General features: G+C 40.4%; 1 protein-coding gene and 1 non-coding gene across 2 annotated transcripts in view; one reads left to right on the forward strand and one right to left on the reverse strand.

The window, feature by feature from the left end:
- Positions 1-22,722, forward strand: part of Pex13 (peroxisomal biogenesis factor 13) — a 31,730-nt gene extending 9,008 nt beyond the window's left edge. The window contains exons 2-4 of the mRNA XM_004665521.2: positions 12,479-13,173; positions 16,126-16,251; positions 21,179-22,722. Of these exons, the coding sequence (XP_004665578.1) occupies positions 12,479-13,173; positions 16,126-16,251; positions 21,179-21,477 (1,120 nt within the window). The 3' untranslated portion in view covers positions 21,478-22,722. The remainder of the gene's footprint in view (positions 1-12,478; positions 13,174-16,125; positions 16,252-21,178) is intronic.
- LOC123460391 lies at positions 20,918-21,024 on the reverse strand. Its single transcript, XR_006636956.1, has one exon. It is a non-coding gene; the product is annotated as a U6 spliceosomal RNA (small nuclear RNA).
- Positions 22,723-26,305: the final 3,583 nt, after the last annotated feature.

The raw sequence follows: 26,305 nt of genomic DNA on the forward strand, positions 1-26,305 counted from the left end.
ATTAATTTCAGGAAAGTTTCAGCTACCTTCTTTTAATAGCCCCTTAATTAAAGTTTCACATATGAGGCTGGAGAGATGGCTTAGTGGTTAAGGCACTTGCCTTCAAAGCCAAAGCACCCAGGCTCAATGTCCCAGAACACACATAAGCCAGATACATAAGGTAGCACATGTGTCTGGAATTTGTTTGCAGTGGCTGGAGGCCCTGGCATGCCCATTTTCTCCCTCCCTTTCTCACCTGTCTCTCTCTGTCTCTCTCAAATAAATAAATATTTTAAATTAAATATGCCCCTCCCCCCCTTTTTTTGAGACAGGATCTTTTTTTTTTTTAATTATTTATTTATTTATTTGAGAGCAACAGACACAGAGAGAAAGACAGATAGAGGGAGAGAGAGAATGGGTGCGCCAGGGCTTCCAGCCTCTGCAAACGAACTTCAGACGCGTGCGCCCCCTTGTGCATCTGGCTAACGTGGGACCTGGGGAACCGAGCCTCGAACCGGGGTTCTTAGGCTTCACAGGCAAGCGCTTAACTGCTAAGCCATCTCTCCAGCCCTTTTTTTTTTTTTTTTAAGAGAAGGAATGGGCATGCTGGGACCTCCAGCCTCTGCAAACAAACTCCAGATGTACCACCTTGTACGCCTGGCTTATGCAAGACCTGGTGAATTGAAACTGGGTCCTTAGGCTTCTCAGGCAAGTGCCTTAACTGCTAAACCATCTCTCCAGCCCCTGAGACAGGATCTTGATAAGTTGCCTAGGTTGGCCTGGAACTTGAGACCCTCCTACCTCAGCCTCCCAGGTGCTGGGACTACAGGCATTAGCAACCACAACTACAGCTGGCTAAGGCCTATACTTCTTTATACTCACTGTATCCTATTAAACCAGTCACTGACTTCATAGTTTTAGGAGTAGTTTGGTTTTGTAGTATTTCCTTTAGGTCTGAGTTTGTAATTTCTATTCTTTGTGAAAAATACTGTTTACAGTGTAGTAACTCCATTTTCTAGAGCCTCCTGTGAAGCTGATTGTATTGTCTGATTCTCTTTAAAACAGAGAACATAATTTTGTCATCATATGGCCCACTTTATTTGTTTAGTACTTGTATGTTTGGGTGCATGTGTAGCCATAAGACAACCTCAAGTATTAGTCCTTCAGAGGCTGCCCACCTTTTTGGAAACAGGTTTTTCATTGGCCTGGGGCTTTCCAATTTAGCTAGACTGGCTGGCCAGCAGGTTGTCTCTGCCACCCCAGTGCTGGGATTACAAGCATGTACTACTTCTAAGCCGGGCGTGGTAGCGCACGCCTTTAATCCCAGCACTGGGGAGGCAGAGGTAGGAGGATCGCCATGAGTTTGAGGCCACCCTGAGACTACATAGTTAATTCCAGGTCAGCCTGAACCAGAGTAAGACCCTACCTCAAAAAAAAAAAAAAAAAAAAAAAAAAGCATGTACTACTTCTAGCATTGCTTTTTTAGCTTTTTAGAAACATATTTCATTTGTTTGTTTGTTTGAGAGAGGGGGCAGAATGAGTGTGCCAGGGCATCTTAGCCACTACAAACAAACTCCAGACACATGTGCCACTTTATGCATCTTATGCACCTTATGCATCAAATGGGAGTCCTTGGATTTTACATGCAAGCACCTTAACCACTGAGCCGTCTTTCCAGCCCCCCAACCCTTTTTAAAATATTTTATTTCTTTTATTTGAGAGAGAGAAGAAGAGGCAGAGAGAAAGAGAGAATGGGTGCACCAGCGCCTCCAACCACTGCAAACCAACTCCAGATGTATGCACCCCCTTGTGCACCTAGCTGACGTGTGTTCTGGGAAATCAAACTGGGGTCCTTAGGCTTCACAGGCAAACACCTTAACCACAAAGCCATTTCCCCAGCCCTGGTTTTTAGCTTTTTTATTGAAAAATGCATGTACAAAATACTTTTTTTTTAATTTTAGAGAATGAGACAGACAAAAAAGAGAGAATTGGCACACCAGGGCCTCAGCCACTAAAATCAAACTTTGGACATTTGCGCCACTTACTGGGCATGTACGACCTTGCGCTTTCCTTGCCTTTGTGCATCTGACTAAGGTGGGATCTGGAGTCCAGCCCTGTAAAATACATTTTGATTATCATTCCTTCCCATCTTTCTTTCTTGCTCCTATTCCCCCCACCCCTTTTATCTAACCCATTCCTCTCTCCAACCAGTCACTCTGCTATTTGTATATATCTTTCTTTTATCTATTTTTTTATTTTTATTTTTATTTTTATTTTTGGATTTTCCAGATAGGCTGTCACTCTAGCTCAGGCTGACCTGGTAAAAACAGCCACTGTGAGGTCCATAAATGCTACTGCCACCACTTGTCCTAAACACTCCTCTCCATCCTCTGGCTCTAACATTGTTTTGTAGGGTCTCAGTCTTGCCCAGGCTGGCCTTGAACTCACAGTGATTATCTTACCTCTGCCTCCCACATGTGCCACCACACCCAGCTTATTATTTTGTTTTGTTTTTGGTTTTGGGGAGAGGGGTTTGACTCTTACATTCTTTTTATTTTCTTAATAGGTTATACTCTTAGACCCTCATCCCTACCCCAGTTCTGCTGAAGGTCTTCTTCAGTGGGGTTGTTGGTATTCATTGTGAATACCAAAAGGGGTGAGGGGAAGAGGGGAACACTGTGCCTCAGGCTATTTCGACCCACCCTGAGGCTCTTACAATCCTTCTCCCCCCACCCTGGGCAAGACAGGGATCTGATTCAGTGTTGCTTTCTCTGTAGCCTCTGAATCCTCTGAATCACTGTTTTTGATGAAGTTTCAGTGACTACAGTGACTGTTGCCATTTCCCTGGAATTGGTTTTCAGGCTAGCAGTGAGGGCAGTATTCCTGTCACTGCTTTCTGTGTAGTGACTTCTGGGCCTAGGGAGAGGAGGTGGAGGTGACCTATCTCTTGCCAGGTAGTGAGCTCTCTATTCTTGATGTATTGATGTATGCTGGTTCTCCCCAGTATTCTCTACCATCTGTAAGATAAAACAGATTCTGCAACCAACAGTGAGAGCAATTTGAATTAAGGGGGATAAGCCTACTATTAGACTTACTGATGTGTATGCCCACTGTGCTTACGTAAGGAGCAGTGGAGGTTCTCTCTGGAGCCCATTGGTTTCCTGTCCTAGGAAATCTGACTTGATTCCCAGAGCCAGGTATGAGTTCTCCCCCACTAAGCAGGTCTCATATCCAATCAGAGAACAGTTGGTTATCTGCTTCAGCCATGTGCCACTATTGCACAAGTGTGTACTTCTTGCTAGGCTGGTTGATTTTGTTTCTGGCAGGATCTCCTACTTATTCAATCTTTTGGCAACTGTTATTCTCTAACTGCTCTCACAGCACTTTCTAGCACTCTGAGGGCTAGCTGGGAAGGAACTAGGTTCCCTCTCAGTTCCAGCATAGTCACTTGATTTACTGTGGCTGCAGGCAATAGGGATTTACCTTTTAGCTCTTGCAGGTAACCAAGTGTTTTGGCAATGGTCTGTTTTATTTTGGAGACCTCGTGTCTCCCTGAGCAACAGCTCACTGTTCCAGTGCATTTGGGGGGGGCGGGGGGGAATTCTGGCTCTGGGATTTACCAGCCAGAACTCATGGTTTTAGGGTTATGCTTTCTCCACCATTTATGGAGCTCTTCTGTTCTAGTCCCCCTTTCCCCCTTATTGAGGGTAATGACTTGTAGAGTGGTATCCAGGAAGAATTTTTCTCTGGAATTGATTCATCTTGCCATTAGTTTTATGTATTCACTCTCCTTCTTCTAACTGCCCCCCCCCCAGGCCTTTCCATCCATTTCCCTTCCCTCTCTCCCTTCCTTCCTTTATTATTTATTTATTTTCTTTCTTTTTGCTGACCTCAATTTGTTGAGTAGCTTTTCCTCCTCCCCTCCCTCACTATTTCCCTGTATTCCTGGCTTTAAAAAAAAAATTGGGGGTGGGATATGCTTGAGAGATGGTTCAGCAGTTAAAGGTACTTGCTTGCAAAGCCTGACAGCCTGGGTTTGATTCCCCAGTACCCACCTAAAGCCAGTTGCACAAAGTGGCCCATGTATCTGGAGTTCATTTTCAGTGGTAGGAGACCCTGGTGTGTTCATTCTCTATCTTTTCCCTCTCAAATAAATAAAATTAATAAATACCCTTGATTAGTCTATTTTTAGTTAACCTTTCTACTCCTAACATAGTTCTTTAAGCTCCGAATCTAAAGTGTGGTGGATAGTTTACTATAAACCCTCCTATTTTTGCCTTCTGAACTGTAGTTTGTCACCCTTACCCCAGGGATTGTATGTAAAAGCTCTATGCAGGACTGGAGAGGTGGCTTAGCAATTATAGGCACCTGCTTGCAAAACCTGCCTGTCTGGGTTCAGTTCCCTTATACCAACGTAAAGCCAGACACACAAAGTGATGCATGCATCTGGAGTTTGTTTGCAATTGCAGGAGGCACTGGTGTACCCATTATCATATTCTTTCTCTATCTTCTGTCTCTCAAGTAATCATATTGAAATATTTTAAGAACTAGCAGGTGTGGTGGCACACGCCTTTAATCCCAAAACTTGGAAAGCAAAAGTAGGAGAATCACTGTACATTCAAGGCCAGCCTTACACCACATAGTGAATTCCAGGTCAGCCTAGGCTAGAGCAAAACCTTACCTCAAAAACAAAAATGTATTTATTTATTTGTATATATATATTTTAAAAGCTCTGTGCATACTCATACTACCAGCCATTTTTTCCTGAATTGACTATTGTCCCCAGTGGTGCATCTCAAAATGTTTTCCCCTTCTACTGCGTGTGTGTGTGTGTGTGTGTGTGTGTGTGTGTGTGTGTGTGTGTGTATTTGCAAAAAGAGAAAAAGTATGGGCACTCCTATCACTGCCAATGAACTCCAGACACATCAACTACTTTGTGCATCTGGCTTTATATGGGTACAGGGGAATCAAACCCAGGCCATTAGGCTTTGCAAGCAAGCACTTTTACCATTGAGAAATCTCTCCAGTTCCCCCTTATACCTTTTTTTTTTTTTTTTTTGGTTTTTCAAGATAGGGTCTCACTCTAGCCCAGGCTGACCCGGAATTCACTATGTAGTCTCAGGGTGGCCTGGCACTCACAGCAGTTCTCCTACTTCTTTCTCTTGAGTGCTGGGATTAAAGGAATGCACCACTATTTGATTTTTTTTTTTTTTAATGATACTGATTTTTTTTCTATGTTCATTTTGTTTTGTTTTTTAGGCTCAGGGTCTCTTCTAGCCAAAACTGACCTGGAATTCAATCTGTAGTGGCCTTAAATTTACAGTGATCTTCCTACCTCAGCAGTCATTCTACCACAGCCTGGTACCAGCTGGGATTAAAGGCATCAACCACACCCAGCTTTTTTCTAATCATTTTTATGAGATTTCTTTTTAAAAAACATTATTACTTGAGAGAGGGGGTTGGGAAATGAATGGGCACGCCAAGGCCTCTAGCTACTGCAAATGAGCTCCAGGCACATGTGCCACCTTGTATATTTGGCTTATAAGAGTACTGAGGAATCAAATCTGGGTCCTTAGGCTTTGAAGGCAAGCACCTTAACTTCTAAGCCATCTCTCCAACCCCTTAACATTTTTAATGATTGTATGAAGATATGTATACACCTGTGTATGTGTGCACATGTGTGCGTGGAGGCTAAAGGACACCCTGCAATATCAGTGTCAGGTATGCCATCCACTTTTGTTTTTTATTTTTCGAGGTAGGGTCTTATTGTAGGCCAGGCTGACCTGGAATTCACTATATAGTCTCAGGGTGGCCTCAAACTCACAGCAGTCCTCCTGCCTCTGCCTTCTGAGTGCTGGGATAAAAGGTGTGCACTACCACACCCAGTTTACCATCCACTTTTTTGACATAGGGTCTCTTCCATATTTCCCTTTCATGTACTAGTTAACTTTTTATTAACAACCTCCATACATATAGACAATATACCACGATCATAATCCCCCATCTCCACCCTCCTGAATCCTCCCTCCATAGAATCTCTTCACCTTTCCCATAATAAAAATGAATAAATAACAAGAATTTAGAGGGAAGTTTGGTGGACATAATATATCCATTTAGCCAGACAACAATAGTAGGTTCCCCTCTCCCCTAGGGCTATGACCTCCCCATCCACAGGCTTTTTATTAGGTTTTCAGTGCCAGGCAGGAATCCCTCCTGTGGAACAGATCTCAAGTCCATCAGGGAGCAGTTGGTTTCCCCTATAACAGACATGCTACCATTGCACCATTGGTATATTTGGCCTAGATCTGAAACTTGCAGGGTCCACTGATGGTTAAGACTGTTGATGACTTTCTCCCCATAATAGGCCCCATTGCTCTTTATAGCATCATGACAGCCAGTCAACACAGAAGGATCTTCCAGCTCAGCTCCGTCTTGATTTCTCAGTGACCTTCAGCCCAAGTATATGGTGTTTTCAGCACATTGGGTCTTACCAGCTAGTTTTTGTGGACAACCAAGAGCCTTTGCAGTAGTCTATAAAGTTTTAGAGACATCAGAGGACCTGACCAACAACTCAGTGGAATGTATCTATGTAATCTATGGCTTCTGGGCATTACCATTCCACAGGGGGCTTCTACCAAAACTCTGTTTCCTCAGCACCCAGCTTCATATCAGAATCAGCTGTATAAACAATGGTTTAGAGGCAGGAGAACAGCCTTAGTAAAAGCACTGTGATGAGATCATAAAAGCCTGAGTCCAGTCCCCAGCAGCACATAAAAAGCCATACATGGCCACACAAACCTATAACTGTGGCCCTTGAGGGGTGGGCAAATCTGGAGAATCACTGAGATCTCTGGTCAGTCAGTGTTACTGAAAAATGGCAATTCTGGTTCAGTGAGCAATTCCTTCTAAAGGAAATAAGTGGGAAGAGTGGTAGAACAATCTGACATTCTCCTGGCCTCCACAAGTGTATGCATAGGCACATGCATACACTACATACACATACCACACACACATCTACCCTCTACCCTCAGGCCTCCTAAAAAAAAACAGTGGGTCAGCTTGAAGACAGTGCATATTGTCACCAACTCTGTAGAAGTTAATTTATTTCATTTCTTGGGCTTGAAACATATCAGTTTATAGTCTGTTGAGTAGTCCTAGCTACCAGTCTCAAACAGTGAACAGTGTCCCACTTGTTATTGCTTAGTAGCCTTATGCACTGCAAATATTCCAAAATCTGGAAACATCTGGAATCCAAAATACTTACTGGGATAGCCGTGGTGGTGCATGCCTTTAATCCCAGCACTGAGGAGGCAGAGGTGGGAGGATCGTAGTGAGTCTGAGGCCAGCCTGGGACTACGGAGTATTTTCTAGGTCATCCTGGGCTAGAGAAGACCCTACCTCAAAGAAATTTTAAAAGTTCATGGACTCAATCTGTAGCACTGTCAAAACAAAATACTGGATTCAGACATTTCAGGTAAAGAACGAGTGTTCGCCCTAAATGATACATGCTACAATATGAGTGGACCTTGGAAATGGTAAATTTTGGGTTTACAGTAGAGATCCAAAGCAGACAGCTCCTTGGATCTTAGACTTTATTGTAACAGGAGAGAGAGAGAAAAAGAGGGGAGAAAAGGGGGCATGCGTACCTGAGAAGCAGAAGATCCATAAAGAGGGCAGACCAGGGAATAGGTTTGTGAGAAGAGGTGAGGAGCTGCTCTGTGAGGGAGGGTCCTTGGGAAGTGTGCAGAGATGTGAGTTGGGAGAAGATGACCTTTCTTCCTGTGAACCCAGAGGCATACTCAGTTATACCAGAGACAATCCCCGAGTTCCAGGGTTAGCGTAGCCAGGTTGGTATGGAAGTGCAGGGATGGAATAGGATGCATGTTAAATGAAATAATCCAGTCACAGAATACACATTTTGAGAGGACAAGATAAAGTGATAGGAGGTGATCATGACCAAAATACATTATACACATGAACAAAACTTTCCAATAACAAATAAAATTGAAAAAATGACATCTTGTGTGAGTCCATTTATGGTAGACCCTTGTTATTTATAGATCCCTAATTTGCAAATTAGATTACTCATCAAAATTCATTAGTAACCTCAAAATCAGTACCTGCAGTACTTTGACAGTTATTTGGGTACATGTATATGGGACAGGGGAAGCTCTGAGTCATCTCCCAGATGAACAAAACAACAGTTAAGCTTCTTATTTCAACTCTCATGCTATAAACAGATGTCTGTTTCATCGTGTCAATGATGGGTTTTTCACAATGTTTTAGGGGTTCTCTGTTTAAAATGGCCAACTTGGAGGCTGACACTTGTTGGCAGAAGCTTGCTAACTCGAGTTCATTTCTCCAGCAGCCACCTAAAGTTGAATGCAGAGTGGCAGTGCATGCAGTCCAGTCTCTGACCTCGTCTCAAAGAAGGTGGAGCACAGATACCTTAAAGTTGTTCTCTGACCTCCACATGCACACTCATATGCACATACATACACAATCAATAAATAATTTTTTTTTTTTTTTTTTGGTTTTTCGAGGTAGGGTCTCGCTCTAACCCAGGCTGACCTGGAATTCACTATGGAGTTGCAGGATGGCCTCGAACTCAGGGCAGTCCTCCTACCTCTGCCTCCCGAGTGCTGGGATTAAAGGTGTGTGCCACCACGCCCAGCCTAACAATCAATAAATAAATTTTTTAAATCTGCCTTAGAATGACTCCCAAGCATAGTCTAGTATTTCGAAGCACAAGATAACTGTTACATGCTTTACAGAGAAACTACATGTGTCAGATAAGGTATTTTCAAGCATGAGTTTTGAGTTGTGCTGGTGTCTATGAGTGGTTAATAAATTAGTAATATATATTAAGTTGTCTTTAACACATCAAACAAGTGTATGCATTGACTGGTTCATGAAAATGAGACTTGAAAACCAGTCTTCATGGCACATGCCACCTAGTAATTCTAGTACTAGGAAGGCTGTCTACATAGGCCTAGGGCAGGAAGGCTGTCTACATAGGCCTAGGGCAGAATGGGCATCTCAAAAACAAAAAAAAAAAAAGATGTGAATTTGCAGGAGCCTAATCCACAGTACACAGAAACTTCAAGGAGTTAACTACTTTCATATTTCATAACAGGAATCAACTGTAGGAGCTGTGAATATTGTTCAGTAGTTAAAGGCTGTTGCTTGCAAAGCCTGCCAAGCCAGGTTCAATTCTCTAGCTACCATGTAAAGCAGGACAGGCATCTCTTTGCAGCTGCAAGAGGCCCTGGCATAGATTCACGCACAAATACATGCATGCAAATAATTTTTTTGTGTGTCTGGATTTTCAAGGTAGAGTCTCATACTAGCCCAAGCACCTGGAATTCACTCGAGTCTCAGAGTAACCTCAAACTCACAGTGACTCCTCCTACCTCTGCCTCCTGTGTGCTGGGATTAAAGACATGTGCCACCACACCCAGCTAAATAATTTTTTAAAAAACTACTAAGTAGATAGGAATTCCCTAAGGTAGTTCTCCCTACTACCCCATAGGGACTTACTGAGGCCTTCATAACCTCACAGTGACTCCCACAACCCAACTGAGGAGGGTCCCAGGGAAACAGGAACAGGGTGAGGAGCAAAAGAGTATAATCTGTTTTATATGTATGTATGTGTGTGTGTATATATATAAATTTATTTTTTTATTTTTGTGGGGTTTTTTGTGTTTTTCGAGGTAGGGTCTCACTCTAGTCCAGGCTGACTTGGAATTAACTCTTTAGTCTCAGAGTAGCCTTGAACTCATGGCAATCCTCCTACCTCTGCCTCCCAAGTACTGGCATTAAAGGCGTGCGCCACCATGCCCGGCTAAATTTGTTTTTTTAATCAACTACTGTAGATGAAATATCTAGAATAGACAAGGTGATAGAGTCAAAGTGACTTGGTATTTATCAAAGATTTGAGGTCGGTAGGAAGTGAAAATTAGCCTACAAAATAATGAGTTTCATTACGGTATTTTCATAAATGTGTCATTATACTTTGGTATTCCCCCCCACCACCATCCTGCTGTCGCCATGAATACAGAATCTCTTTGGGGGGTGATAAAATGTTACAGAATTGAATATAGTGATAGTTATATAACTGTATAGGAGCTGGAATGTTGCTCAGTGGTTAAATACTTGCCTAGTGTACATGAGGCCATAAATTCTCAATACTGGAAATAATAGGCTATATAATAGTTGTATGAATATGAATATACTAAAAAACATTGAAATCTATAAATAGGTGAATTTTATGGTAGGTGAATTTTAACTTAAATCTCCATTTACTTCCTAGACATAGGTAAGTTTTGCATATCAATTGCATCATAGATTATATGAAACTTTAATTTTCAATATGAAGATAGTTATACATGATTTAGTATAAAATATCCTTATTCTTAGGAAATTCATTCTGAGGTATTTAGAGGTAATGTAACAAGTCTAGCAGTTAATTTGTTTCTTTTCTTTTTATCTTCTCTTTTTTGTTGTTGTTTTTCAATGTAGGATTTCACCCTAGAATTCACTTTGTAGTCTCAGGGTGGCCTCGAACTCATGGCAATCCTCCTCCTACCTCCTCTCAAGTGCTCCTTTATTTTTCTTTTTAAGCAGCATCTCACTGTAACCCAGGCTGACCTGGAACTCACTCTGTAACCCAGGCTGGCCTCAGACTCACAGTGATCCTACTATCCCTGCTTCCCAAATCCTGGGATTAAAGGTGTGTGCTGCCACACCCAGTTTAGACATTAATTTCCATTGTTTCAAGAAATTTGATAAGATGAAAGAGAAGAAAAAGTAAATATGGTAAAATCTTAGTAGCCAGTAGATCTATATAGAAAATGTGTATATATTCAGCCAAGTTTTTCTCCTTATTTTTTTTCCTTTTTGGAGGGGGTTTGAAGGTAGGGTCTCACTCTAGTCCAGGCTGACCTGGAATTCACTATGTAGTCTCAAAGTAGCCTCAAACTTATGGCGGTCCTCCTATCTCTGCCTCCCAAGTGCTAGGATTAAAGGCATGGGCCATCACACCCGCCTTTAAAGTTTTTCCTTGGAGCTGGAGAGATGGTTTAGTGATTAAGATGCATGCCTGCAAAGCCTAAGGACTCAGGTTTGATTCTCTAGTTCCTATGTAAGCCAGATGCACATGGTGGCACATGCGTCTGGAGTTTCTTTGTAGTGGCTAAAGGCCCTGGCACACCCATTCTCTTTCTCTCTCTCCCTCCCTCCCTCTCTCTGTCTCAAATAAATAAATAAAAATAGATCTTTAACTTTTTTTTTTCTGGGGCTGAAGGGATGGCTTAGCGGTTAAGACACTTGCCTGCAAAGACAAAGGACTTCAGTTCAATTCCCTAGGACCCACGTAAGCCAGATGCACAAGGGGTCACATGCATCTGGAGTTCATTTGCAGTGCCTGGAGGCCCTGACACACCCATATTCTCCCCCCCCCCCACCTTCTTTCTCTCTGTCTCTCAAATAAATAAATATTTTTTGAATTTTTTTTCTTTTTGCATGCATGTGTGTATACATGTGAGGATGTGGAGACCAGAGGTTGCCATCTTCCTCAGTTACTTTCCCACCTTATTTACTGAGGTAGGGTCTCTCACATGAACCCAGTGATCACCACTCAGCCACTCTTAACTAGCCAGCTTTTTCCTGAGATTACAGGCTGGCTGCCATACCCACCAGCCTCTATGTGGGTGCTGAGGATCCAAATTCCAATCCTTATGCTTGCCCAGCAAGTTCTTTATTCTATGAGCTATCTTCCCAGCCTCTTCAAATTTTTCAGAATGGAAAGTTGGTTGGGGGAGACTGAACATAGAGCATTAAGAACACATCTGTCTTTCTTCTAAGTCATAGAGTTACTTAGTCTTTCTTATTATGCTAGTTGTAATAGAAAGCAAGATATGTACTATGAACACTGAATGTCCTTAAGTGTGACAGTGAAAAAAAAAATCTTCAACCAAAATAAAAACACTAAATGTGGGACTGGGAAGATGGGTCAGCATCAGGCACTTGCTTGAAAAGCCTAAAGGTCTGGCTTCAGTTCTCAAGCCACCCATGTAAGCCAGGCACAGAAAGTAGCACAAGCATCTGGTGGTCATTTGAAGCAGCAAGAGGCACTTGCACACCCATACACGCACATGCACACACACACAAAAAAAAATTACTAAGTTTAACAAAAGATTTATTGAATTTAGGGGCTGGAGAGATGGCTTAGTGGTTAAGGCGCTTGCCTATGAAGCCTAAGGCCCCATGTTCGATTCTCCAGATCCTACATAAGCCAGACGCACAAAGGTGAGGCAAGCACAAGGTCGCACATGCCCGGTAGGTGGCACAAGCTTCTGGAGTTCAATTGTAGTGGTTGAGGCCCTGGCATACCCTCTCTCTCTCTCACTTGCTTTATCTAAAATAAAATAAAACAAAACAAAAAGATTTGCTGAATTTAATGTGTGTAACCTTTTTTTTTTTTTTTTTGGTGTTTTAGATCTGCTGATTTGGGTCCTCCTTTATTGACAAGACCTGGACAACCAACACTTACCAGAGTGCCCCCTCCTATTCTTCCAAGACCATCCCAGCAGACAGCGAGCAGCAATGTGAACACTTTCAGACCTTCTTACAGTTCATTCTCTTCTGGATATGGCACCTATGGAAATTCATTTTACGGAAGCTATACCCCTTATAATTATGGATATAATGGGTTAGGCTTCAACCGCCTCCGTGTTGATGATCTTCCACCCAGCAGATTTGTTCAGCAAGCTGAAGAAAGCAGTAGAGGTGCATTCCAGTCCATTGAAAGTATTGTTCATGCATTTGCTTCTGTCAGTATGATGATGGATGCTACCTTTTCAGCTGTCTATAACAGTTTCAGGGCTGTATTGGATGTGGCAAATCACTTTTCCCGCTTGAAAATACACTTTACAAAGGTTTTTTCAGCTTTTGCATTAGTTAGGACTATAAGATACCTTTATAGACGGTTACAGAGGATGATGGGTTTAAGAAGAGGCTCTGAGAATGAGGACCTTTGGGCAGAAAGTGAAAGAACTATGGCCTGCCTTGGTGCCGAGGACCACGCAGCTAACTCAGCAAAATCTTGGCCAATATTCTTGTTTTTTGCTGTTATCCTTGGTGGCCCTTATCTCATCTGGAAACTTCTATCCACCCACAGTGATGAAGTAACAGGTAAGAAAAAGGGAACAAATTCAAAAACATGTAACAGTCTTTATATATTATTTATTTATTTATTTATTTGAAAGAGAGAATCAGTGCATCAAGGCCTCTAGCCACAGCAAATGAACTCCACACGCATGTGATACCTTGTGCATTTGGCTTTGCCAACAATTTCCTAAAACTGCTAAGCCACCTCTCCAGCCCCATATAACAATCTTGAACCTCAAGTGTGGAGTTTGTAAATTAGCATTCTATATGTCCTTTTGCCTCTACTATTTTGATCCAGTTATATTTCTAGTTAATTGCTTCAAAACCAGAAGAGGATTGTGGCAAAGTAAAGTTTGCTGGTATATTCAGTTTATCCTTATACATTAATGATGGCCTGCAAAGACAGAACTTGGTACTGTGAAAGATATAAAGATGAAAAAGGTCATAAGCTCTGTTTTTTTCTAAAATAGCTATAATGTCTTTAAGACAGATAATTTTATTTATTTTATTTTATTTTTTGGTTTTTCAAGGTAGGGTCTCACTCTAGTTCAGGCTGACCTGGAATTTACTATGTAGTCTCAGGGTGACCTCAAACTCATGGCAATCCTCCTACCTCTGCCTCCTGAGTGCTGGGATTAAAGGCATATATTACCACGCCTGGTTTAAGACAGGTATTTTACTTTATTTTATTTTATTTGTTTGTTTGTTTGTTTTTTTAAGGTAGTGTCTCACTCTAGCCCAAGCTGACCTGGAAATCACTATGTAGTCTCAGGGTGGCCTGAAACTCACGGCAATCCTCCTACCTCTGCCTCCCAAATGTTGGGACTAAAGGCGTGCACCACCACACCTGGCTAAAACAGGTAATTTTAATAAGAACAAGAAGCGAATCTAGGCCTAATTATTAAGCCCATACATCTATCAACTGGCACAGTGTTAGAAGAGTGGAGCCAACATTTTGGCTATGGTACATAGAAGGAAAGGTATCTGAGTTATTTCTTTTCAAGGTAGTCTCACTTTAGCCCAGGCTGACCTGGAACGTACCCTATATTCCCAGGCTGGTCTTAAACTCACAGCAATGCTCATACCTCTGCCTCCCAAGTGCTGGGATTAAAGACATGTGCCACCACACCTGGCTTCATTTTTTCTTAAACACGTAGCTAAATAACAGTTAAGTTTTGTTTCTGTTTTTAATTTTTTTTTTTTATTAGAGAGAGAGAATGGGCATGCCAGCACCTTTAGCCACTGTTAGTGAACTCCAGACACATGGGCCACCATGGCCATCTGGCTTACATGGGTTCTGGGGAATTGAACCTGGGCCCTTAGGCTTTACAGGCAAGTGTCTTAACTGCTAAGCCATCTCTCCAGTTCATTGTTTTTAATTAAAAAAAAAAAAGAGTGTATGTTGCCATGCAAAGGAATGCCAGAAACATGTGCCACTTTTTGCATCCAACATTACATGAGTAGTGGGGAATTGAACCCAGACTTACAGGCTTTGTGAGTCTTTTAACTGTTGAGCCATATCCCCAGTTATCCCTACCTTTTTATAATTTTTCTTTTTTAGTCTTAGAGTAAGAGAGAGAAAGAGGAGAGAGAGAGAATTGGTGTGCCAGGGCCTCAACCACTGCATTTGAACTCCAGACACTTTGTGCCACCTAGTGGGCATGTACAACCTTTGTGCATCTGGCTAATGTAGGATCTGGAGAGTAGAACATGCGTCCTTAGGCTTCACAGGCAAGCACCTTAACCACTAAGCCATCTCTCCAGTCCTGGAGCAAAATTTTGTTTTGTTTTTTAAAAAGGTAACTAAGAAGCAAGATTTCCATTCCCACAAAAATTTGCAGCAGATAAAAGTTTCCAAGCTCAAACTACAATGGCAAAAATATTTGGGGGGCCAGGCGTGGTGGTGCACACCTTTAATCCCAGCACTTGGGAGGCAGAGGTAGGAGGATAGCCATGAGTTCAAGGCCACACTGAGATTGCATAGTGAATTCCAGGTCAGCCTGAGCCAAAGTGAGACTCCACCTCAAAAAAAAAAAAATAGCTTGGGGACATCCATATAAATGCAAAGGAACTTTTCATATTTCAGAACTATGTAGTGGAAGAGCTTCTAATTAATTTTCATTTAGAAGTGGTTAATGAGCAATGTAATAACATGATAAAATAAAATCCAGAGAAAAACTTGACAGAATTTTGTTCTACTAATCTCCAATATATGTGTATATATTGGGGGGGGGGGCTGGAGAGATGGCTTAGTGATTAAGGCTCTTGTCTGAAAAGCCAAAGGACACAGGTTTGATTCTCCAATGCCCATGTAAAGCCAGATGCACAAGGTGGCACATGAGTCTGGAGTTTGTTTGCAGTGCCTAAAGGCCCTGGCATACCCATTTTCTTTTTTAAAAAAATATTTTTATTTATTTACAAAAGAGAGAATGGGCATGTCAGGACCTCTAGCCACTGCAAACAAACTCCAGATGCATGTGCCAGCATGTGCATCTGGTTTATGTGGGTACTAGGGAATCAAATCTGGGTTCATAGGCTTCGCAGTCCAGTGCCTTAACCGCTAAGCCAACTCTCCAGCCCACTTGCCCATCCCTCCCTTATTTACCTCTTTCTCTCTCTCAAAATAATTTTTAAAAATGGTTTGGGGTGGGAGTTCATAGATACCATGGCAGACATACTTAACACAGTGGATTTATGTGGAAGGGGGAAGCTATTCTCTTAGCAAATAAATCTATGTAGTTAAAATCAATAGCTAGTAAATGTCTGCACTTGTTTATATGTTCTGTTGTTTTCAAGAAAGGATCTCACTCTAGCCTAGGCTGACCAGAAACTAATTCTGTTGTCCCAGGCTGGCCTCAAACTCACAATCCTTCTACCTCTGCCTCCTGAGTGATGGGATTAAAGGTGTGTGCCACCACACCCAGCTGCATTTCTTTATTCCAAGTTTTATTAAACTAATGTTAATTTGGTTTATAGACAATATCAACTGGGCAAATGGTGAAGATGACCATGTAGTTGCTAGAGCGGAATATGATTTTGCTGCTGTATCTGAAGAGGAGATTTCTTTCCGTGCTGGTGATATGCTAAACTTGGCTCTCAAAGGTAACAAGTCGTGAACGACTAAGTAGGAATCATCCCGAATTTTTAATTTTTATAAATGTAGTATTTGAAGTTGCAGCAGAAGATCTTACTAGTTAATTTTCAAGTGGTTGCTAGAATTTTACTTTTGTCTGTATGTTTGTCTATTTTGGGGAGAGGAAGTTACCAAACTGACTTAGAACTCACTATGTAGCCCAGGATGGCCTCAAACTCATGGCAATCCTCTTGCCTCAGCGTCTCAAGTAATCTAGGATGATAGGTGTGGGCCACTACTCCAAGCTTTGTCTCAAGTTAGACTTTGAAATCTGAGCAAGTCAGGGAGAAATAGCCCACAGAATTGTTTGAATAATATTTCACTGAGATAGAGATTTATATTTACATAGTTTCTTCTAAACTCAAATCACTTGAATTCTAAAGTCCGTTAATCCTCAGAAGAAAGATGAAGTCAGGGCTGGAGAGATGGTTTAATGGTTAGTGCTTGCCATTGAAGTCTAAGGACTCTGGTTCGAGGCTCGATTCCCCAGGACCCATGTAAACCAGATGCACAAGGTGGTACATGCACACACCTCTCTGTCTATCTGTCTGTCTCTCTCTCTCTCTTTCTCTCTCTCTCTCTCTCTCTCTCTGTCACTCTCAAATAAATAAAAATAAAATAAACCAAAAAAAATGAAGTCAATACACTAAGCATAACAAATCCAAAGGAATCACCTAAGAATCCCTGTCTTTTTTTTTTATTTTTATTTTTTGCTTTAGTGCTTATATCAGAAACTCCATCATGAGTATTTTAAGAATTATCCTAAAGGACTAGAGAACATCAACAAGAAAAGTGTACACATCTCATGTTTATTTTTGGGCCAGGCCACTAATAGTTTTGCTTTTTGTTTGTTTGTTTGTTTTATGTATGTTTTGAGGTAGAGTCTCACTCTAGCCCAGGCCAACCTGGAATTCACTGTGTAGTCTCAGAGTGGCCTCAAACTCACAGTGATCCTCCTACCTCTGCCTCCCGAGTGCTGGGATTAAAGGCGTGCACCACCACGCCCAGCACCACTAATAGTTTTTAATGACTGCATGCAAAATGTGATTTTTCTTGGCCTTCCCACAGTAAGGATGATCTTTTATTTTTAATTTTTATTAACATTTTCCATGATTATAAAAAAAAAAAATCCCATGGTTATTCCCTCCCTCCCCCCCCAGGATGATCATTTTTGTAGAATTTTTTTTAGGTATGTGTGTTTGTGAGGGTTCAGGATTATTGCAAGACATCCCCTATTTTGCACATGAGGAAACAAGCTCAGTGGGTAAATTTCTAATAAAGCTAAACCAAGCTGTGATAGAATCTAGGTTTGTCAGACCTCAAAGCCTGTGCTTTTAGCTACTCTGGCTAGCTTTTCTTTTTGTTTTGTTTTGTTTTGCGGTAGGGTTTCACTCCAGCCCAGGCTGACCTGGAGTTCAGTATGCAGTCTCAGGGTAGCCCCCAACTCACAGCAGTTCTCCTATCTTAGCCCCCTGAGTGCTGGGATTAAAGGCCTGTGCCACCACACCTGGCTGGCTAGCTTTTCAGTGAGACAGTCTAGTCATGAAAACTTCTGCTACCTTCTGCTGACTGGCTTTAATCATTCTTGACATATGGAAAAACTTCCTTTGTATAATATGTAAGTAATTGAAAATTTTAGATCAGATTATTAAATTTTTTTTTTTGAGGTAGGGTCTCACTCTAGCCCAGGCTGACCTAAAACTCACTCTGTAGTCCCAGACGGCCTTGAACTCATAGTGAACCTCTCTCTGCCTCTCAAATGCTGGGGTTGAAGATTACTAAATTTTGGGCTGGAGAGATGGCTTAGCAGTTAAGTGCTTGCCTATGAAGCCTAAGGACCCTGGTTCGAGGCTCAATTCCCCAGGACCCATGTTAGCCAGATGCATAAGGGGGCGCATGCATCTGGAGTTTGTTTGCAGTGGCTGGAGGCCCTGGTGCGCCCGTTCTCTCTTTCTCTCTGCCTCTTTCTCTCTGTCTGTCTGTCACTCTCAAATAAATAAATAAAAACAAACAAAAATGTTAAAAAGAAAATCTTTAAAAAAGAAAGATTACTAAATTTTTATCTCATCCATCCATTCAAAAATCTCGACTTCTAGGTATTATAGTTGTGTTTTTTTCTTCTAGTGAATGTAGTAATTTACTAATCTAAATTGTAAAAAAAATGATTTAATTTTAAGATTTATTACTAGAAACAACTGATAATTAGTTTCCATGAATCTAAATAAAAAGGTTTTTTGTTTGTTTTTCTAGGTAGGGTCTTGCTCTGACCCACAATGCTATGTAGTCTTAGAGTGGCCTCGAACTCACAGAGACCCTCCTACCTCTGCCTCCCAAGTGCTGGGATTAAGGGCTTGTGCCACCATGCCTGGCTAAATATAAGATTTTTATAAGCCAGATGTTTTTTTTTCAGTTATGTTGTCATACTTCAGGGAAAAAAATCTTTATATACATATATATGTGTATATAGATATATCTATATATATCTACACACATATGTACATGCACACATACATACATATTTTTATCAGCTGATCATTGCCTTTAAACACCTTGGCTTTACTGCTTTGTTTTCCTGAATTGCTTAATTAAGGAGAGTATTTTTAACCATTTAGAACAAAATCAGTCACAGACATAATGAATATTATTAATATTAAACACATAAATTAATATTAAACACAAAAGAATATATTCTGCCTAATTTGTAACATTGAAATTGTAATACAGCTTTTAAAAGACATGGTTAGAGTTGATGGGGGAAATTCTATATAAAATTAACTATATTAAATAAACTTTCTTTAAGCTTAGATTATTACCTTTAGCCTTTTGTCATATGGCTGGAGATAACTGGTATCTTTAGTGTTTGACTATCCCGAAATAAAATTGCCATTCACTATCTTCAGAATTGTTTATCATAATCACATGAAATGTATTTAACATATGTGAAGTATGTGAAGAAAACTGACTACATAAAGATTCACACATATTTAAAAAGTGAAGTGGTATGTATCTGTAGCCCAGGGACAGGAAAGTCATTTCAACGCAGAAGTTTAGCACCAGCCTACGTAATATAGCCATGTCTTAAAAAAAAAAAAAAAGGGTAAGCCGGTCATGGTGGCACACACCTTTAATCGCAGCACTCAAGAGGCAAAGGTAGGAGGATCGCTGTGAGTTTGAGGCCACTCTGAGACTCCATAGTGAATTCCAGGTCAGCCTGAAACCCTGTCTCGAAAAACCAAAAGTGTACATGTAGTTTGTATACTTACCCTTAACTTCAGTTAATGATAAGAAATAAATTACTAGTTCTTTAGATTTTAATTTGAAATATGACAATACATTGCTGAGTATTTTTGTTTGTTTTTGTTTGCTTGTTTGTTTATTTTGGTTTTTCAAGGTAGGGTCTCACTCTAGCTCAGGCTTGTTTGTTTTTTTAAGGCAGTGTCTGAGCCCAAACTGCTCTCAAACTTGTCATCCTCCTGCCTTATACTTCTAAGGCTGGGATTACAAGTGTGTGCCACCCCACCAATGTCAATATTGGTAAGTATATAAAGATTATAAGAATTGAACCTAAAGTTGTAAAAATGGAACTTGCTGGGCATGGTGGCGCACACCTTTAATCCCAGCACTCAGTAGGCAGAGGTAGGAGGATCTCTATGAGTTTGAGGCCATCCTGAGATTATATAGTAAATTCCAGGTCAGCTTGGGCTAGATTGAGACCCTACCTTGGAAAAAAACAGGAGGTGGGGGCCGGTCAAGAAGTAACAAAGTCAGGACTGGAAAAATGGCTTAGAGGTTAAGACACTTGCCTATAAAGCCCAAGGACCCAAGTTCAACTCCCCAGTATCCACCTAAGTCAGTTATGCAAGGTGGCATGTATCTGGAGTTCATTTTCAGTGACTGGAAGCCCTGGTCTGCCCATTCTCATTCTGTCTGTCTGTCTGTCTGTCTTTCTCTCTCTCTCTTAAATAAATAATTTTTTTGGAAAAACAAAGAAAAGAAGCAAAATCAGCCAGAGGGTGAGTCCCTACCTTGAAAAAACAAAATCAGCTATGTCTGGTGGCACACTCTAATCCCAGTACTTGGGAGGCAGAGGTAGGAAGAAGGATCCCTGTAAATTCAAGGCCACCCTGTGAGTACATAGTGAATTCCACGTCAGCCTGGGCTAGAAGAAGACCCTACCTCAGGGAAATAATAATAATAATAATAATAATAATAATAATAATAATAATAATAATAATAATAATGATGATGATGATGGAACCAAAAGCCAGGCATTATGGATACAACCTAGCTGCTTGGGAAGATGAGATAAGCAGATTCCTTGAGCCCAGGAGTTCAAAGCCAGTCTGGATAACCCTAAGATTCCATCTCTTTGTTGAAAAAAAAATAGAGGAGCTGGAGAGATGGCTTAGCAGTTAAGGCACTTGGCATGTGAAGCCTAAGGACCCAGGTTCGATTCCCCAGTACCCACATACACAAGGTGGCATATGCATCTGGAGTTTGAAGTGGCTGGAGGCCCTGGTGCACTCATTCTCTCTTTGTCTGCCTGTTCCTCTTTCTGTCAAATAAATAGATAAATATTTAGAAAAGAAAATAGACCTAGAACTATTATTAAGCCACCTTCTTAACCTTTTTTTTTAAAATATGGAATGCCTCATGAATTTGCATGCCATCCTTGTGTAGGGGCCATGCTAATCTTCTCTGCATCATTCCAACTTTAGTATATGTGCTGCCAAAGTGAGCACATTTGCTTTTGAATATACATTCATATACATACACTATCTGTTCATACATTTTATTATGACACAAAGATTTTACTTATGTAATATTTTCTTGTTAATATTCTGTTGAAACTCCAAAGTATGTTATAATTACAAAGGTATCTTTCTTTTTCTGTAGAACAACAACCCAAAGTCCGTGGTTGGCTTCTGGCTAGTCTCGATGGTCAAACAACAGGACTTATACCTGCAAATTATGTCCGAATTCTTGGTAGAAGAAGAGGTAGAAAAACAGCAGAATTGAGTAAAATTTCCAAGCAGCAACAATGTTTTGCCAACTCAAAAGCAACTAAAGAAGCCACAGCTGCAGATTGTTTGGATGAACATGAAGCTAACTTTGAATCTGTTTTTGTTGAAACCAACAAGGTTCCGGGTGCACCTGATTCCACAGGGAAAAGTGGAGCTAAACTAGATCATTGATGTTTTTCATGTGCAGTTGAATAGTACATTAGAGTACTTTTAAAAGTGATTTCTTGTAATTAGTCTACAATTCACTGAAAACATTTGTTAATGGCTATTCCAGGTATTTTGTTGCTAGAAATTATCACAGTTATACACTAGTGTGTTTGGTCTAGTGACCTGGCTACATTTTACAATTGGACCATGAGGATGTTTGTTTCATTTATCTTTTAAGATTATGGAGATTCCTCTCATTTTCATCATATTTAAAACCCTAGGCTTATTGGAACAGTACATTTGATGAGCTGTAGAATGCATGAGTACCTCAGAAGGGATCATTAATACTTTTTACAATTCTGAGTTAATTGACTTAAAACCCTCATAAATTGAGTGATAACATCTGCTAACATGAACAGGCAAAAATCAAATTTTTATAACCTGAAGTAAACTAATAAAATTTTTCTCATCTGTATTATGTCTAGTGTTGGCTATACTTTTAGGTAAAAGTTTTTTTTTTTTTGTCCAAGACAATTGATGCTATTGTCATTTATTGTTTTAATTTTATTTTTAAAAGGTCACTAGAGCTGGCCAAGGTGGCCCATGTCTTTAATCCCAGAACCCAGCCAGAGATAGAAGGATAGGATTGTTATGAGTCAGGGCTAGCCTGGGGCTACAGAGTGAGTGAGTGCCAGGTCAGCCTGGGCTAGAGTGAGACCTTACCTCAAAAAAAAGAGGTCACCAGAGGCATTGTGAAAATATTGGTTCTAGAATGACATAACTATTTCTCTCTATACACATAAGACTAGTCTTTATCTAGAAGTGAATCAGAATATATGAGAAGATTTACTTTCCTTTTCTCCAACTAAAACTCAAGTCCTTTGAGTTTGCACTTCATGATACAATGCTTTCTACCAGTAATGATTTTTAATTTTTATGGATTCTCTGCTTCTATCTAATGTAATTACTTTTTCAAATTCCATATTTAGGATGTACTTTAAATATTAAAACTGTCACAGCCAGGCATAGTGGCGCACGCCTTTAATTCCAGCACTTGGGAGGCAGAGGTAGAAGGGTCGCCATGAGTTCAAGGCCACCCTGAGACTACGTAGTGAATTCCAGGTCAGCCTGAGCTAGAGTGAGACCCCCCACCTTGTAAAAATAAAATAAAATAATAAAAAAACTGTGCCACATTGGATACACATTTAGATTTAGTTTTCACTATTGTTTATAAATAAAATAATTGCCATTTTGAATATTACAATATTATTTGACTTTTTGCTTAATGAGTTTAAATGTGGTTTAACTTTCAGTAGACTGAATATTTCCCCACAAAATTGAGAAAGCTATTGTATTTGCTTAAACATACTATAGATTAATGCTGTCAGGAACACAGGTACTCTACATTTAGAGATACTAATTGAAAACTGAATTTTTTATAAAAATTGTGATTTGGTATTTTTGTCTTACAGATTTATGTTTTATCAACTAAGTAATTCTAGAGAAATTCAGACAAAACTATCTCCACCCAAATATATACGCAGCACAGAAAACCTTTATTTAGTTTCTGGGAAATCCTTTTATGAATGGTATTATAAGTATCAGTCTAAGGTAGAAATATTGATCCTGTGTAGAAAAGAGAAGTACTTACAGTAAAATTTCTTATACCTATTTTTCTAATATTCAGGAAGTATCTATTTTGATGTTGAGCAGGCTAAAGCTTCTTGTATATTTTTCACTAGTGTTTTGAGAGTAAAAGTCCTTTTACCCAGTGTGGTGGCACAAGCCTTTAATCTCAGCACTTAGGAGGCTGAGGTTGGAGGATCACTGGAGTTTGAGGCCAGCCTGAAACTACATAGTGGATTTCATGTCAGCCTAGGCTAGAGCAAAACCCTATATAGAAAATTCAAAAGCCGGGCATGGTGGCGCACGCCTTTAATCCCAACACTCGGGAGGCAGAGGTAGGAGGATTGCCGTGAGTTCAAGGCCACCCCGAGACTCCGTAGTGAATTCCAGGTCAGCCTGGGCTAGAGTGAGACCCTACCTCGAAAAACTAAAAAAAAAAAAAAAAATTCAAAAAAAAAAGTTCTCTTTTGTTAGAAATTAAATTCTGAAAATTTTTTTTTGAAATAATTTTATTTTTTGGAAGCACTGGTGATTGAACCCAGGGCCTGTGCATTGCTAGGCTGAAGCACACGCCACTGAGCTATATCCCTAGCCCTTGAAATGAATTTTAGATAAAACTATTAAATTTGATCTTGAGATGTTTTGAAGATGGTTCAGTGTTTTAGTAAGGCACTCATGAGTACCTGAATTCGATTTCAAGACCCCATAGTAAAGCCCAAAGCTGTAGCAAACAAGCTTCTATAATCCCAGTAAGCCTAAGTTAAGGAGAGAGGCAAAAACAGAAGAATTTCTAGGAAGCTGAAAAATGAACAAGGAGAGACCCTACCTCAAAACAAGTTAGAAGTCAAGGACTGACCAAGAGTTGCCCACTGATGTGCACACATGCACTGTGCCTGCACTCACTAGTTAATTTTAAAAATTGAGAGCTGGAAAGATTGCTCAACAGCTAAAGGGGCTTGATTACAAAGCCTAATGGCCTAAGCTAGATACACAAAGTGGCACATGCTTCTGAAGTCATTACAGTGACAAGAGGCCCTGGCATGCTCATACTGTCTTTTTCTCTCTCTCAAATTAATTAATTACATATTTTTTTAATTGAGTTTTGAGATACCTAAGCTGCTCTAAGTATCTGTTCTAGACATCTCAGTTGAATGCTAGTAGTAAAGTAGAAGTGAAATGTTGAGTCATTTAAAAAGATGAGTGAGGGCTGGAGAGATGGCTTAGCGGTTAAGCACTTGCCTATGAAGCCTAAGGACCCTGGTTGGAGGCTCAATTCCCCAGGACCCACATTAGCCAGATGCACAAGGGGGTGCATGCGTCTTGAGTTCATTTACAGTGGCTGGAGGCCCTGGTGTGCCCATTCTCTCCCTCTCTCTCTTTCTCTCTCTCTCTCTCTCTCTCTCCCCCCCACCTCGCTCCCTCCCTCTTTCTCTCTTCTCTGTCTGTCACTCTCAAATAAATAAATAAAAATGAACAAAAATTAAAAAAAAAAGATGAGTGATAGAATTTGTGACAATTACTGAAGTTGTGTATGGAGAAGAGCTTGGTACACATGAAAGACAAAACATTCTATTGCAGGATGTTTGTTGTTTGGCTAAGCATGCCCAGTTGCAGTAGACATTATCTAACTGGCAACTATATGTGTTTGAAACTCTATTCAAATTCTAGAAAAGAAGCCAGACTTGGTGTTGTACACCTTTAGTCCCAGTATTCAGGAGGCTGAGGTAGGAGGGTGGCTGTGAGTTTGAGGACAGCCTGGGGCTACAGAGTGAATCAGCCTGGCCTACAGTAAGACCCTACCACAAAAACAAAGCAAAACAGAAAACATTCTAGAGAAGGAAAATAAGAAAAAGCTGATGGTGATGACACATGCCTTTAATCCCAGCACTCAGGAGGCAGAGGTAGGAAGATCACTGTGAGTTTTAGGCCAGCCTGGGACTACAGAGTGAGTTCCTGGTCAGCCTGAACTAGAGTGAGACCCTACCTTGAAAAAATACATTTAGATAAGCTATTTAGAATTTGAATAGCAGAGAAATTTTGTAGGTTTACCATGACAGCTTTAGTATAATTTTTTAGGTGAGATTAAATGTAATGGTAAATCTAGAGAAAAGGCTCAGGCCCCATGCAAGCATGAGCACCTGAATTTTAATCCCAAGAATCTGTTAAAAGCTGGATGCAGCAGCACATGTCTGTAACCCCAGTTCTGGGGAGACAGAGATAGGAGGATCCCTGGTCCTCGCTGGCAAGCTACTCTAGCTGAATCACTGAGTTCCAGGTTCAGTGAATGATTTTGTCTTGAAAAATAAGGTGGAGAGTAATCGAGGAAGATGTCCTGACCTTTAATCTAACCTCTGTTCCCCCACCAACATGTGCCCCCATACACACAAATATGCATACTACACGCACAAAAAAGACAAATAAATAATGATCAAGGCTCCACAATTATTTTTATGAATTTATTTAGTGCTCCTTTATAGAAATTAACTAAAACCAGTACCTTTGCAATTAAATAAATCTTAAGTTAGAATAAGAAAATGAGTTTTTAAAATTTTTATTCTAGGTCAGGTCAGAAAAGGAAAGGAGGTATAAGGACTAATTTCCATGTCTTACCATTTAATCTGTCAGTGTGTCATAACTACATATTTACTTGAATACAGCTATCCTGTATGCTTTATTTATGAGGAGAAATTACAGTTTGATTTTCATTTTTAATATATTGTGAAAATTTTTACTGGAGAAATAAAAATATTTTAAGCTTGATTCCCTTAAGATAAATGTTAACACTTAAGGAATTATAATTAATACTTTGACATTTTTCTTCATATTATTGTGTATATTACAACTGCAAAACCAAATTTGTTGTTTTTCTTTGTGATTGAAAGAAAAAAATGCCAGATTTACATTTGCATAAAAATTACGTACAGGTGAGTTAAAAAAAATAAGACCTCACCAGGTGTGGTGGTGGCACAAGCCTGTAGTCCCACTTATTCATGAGTCCAAGCAAGGTGGGAAGATCGCTTGAGTCCAAGAGCTCTGGCCAATGGTGCGCTGTGCTGATCCTCGTCCACATTAAGCATCAATATAGTGATCTGGTAGCGGGGGACCACAGATTGTCTAAGGAGGTGTGAACTGGCCCAGGTCAGAAATGGAGCAGGTAAAAAAATAAAAAAATGGAGCAGGTCAAGAGTAAGAACTCAGGGCTGGAGAGGTGGCTTAGCTGTTAAGG

The sequence above is a fragment of the Jaculus jaculus genome, chromosome 4, assembly GCF_020740685.1.
Source record: "Jaculus jaculus isolate mJacJac1 chromosome 4, mJacJac1.mat.Y.cur, whole genome shotgun sequence".
In the NCBI taxonomy this organism is placed as follows: domain Eukaryota; kingdom Metazoa; phylum Chordata; class Mammalia; order Rodentia; family Dipodidae; genus Jaculus; species Jaculus jaculus.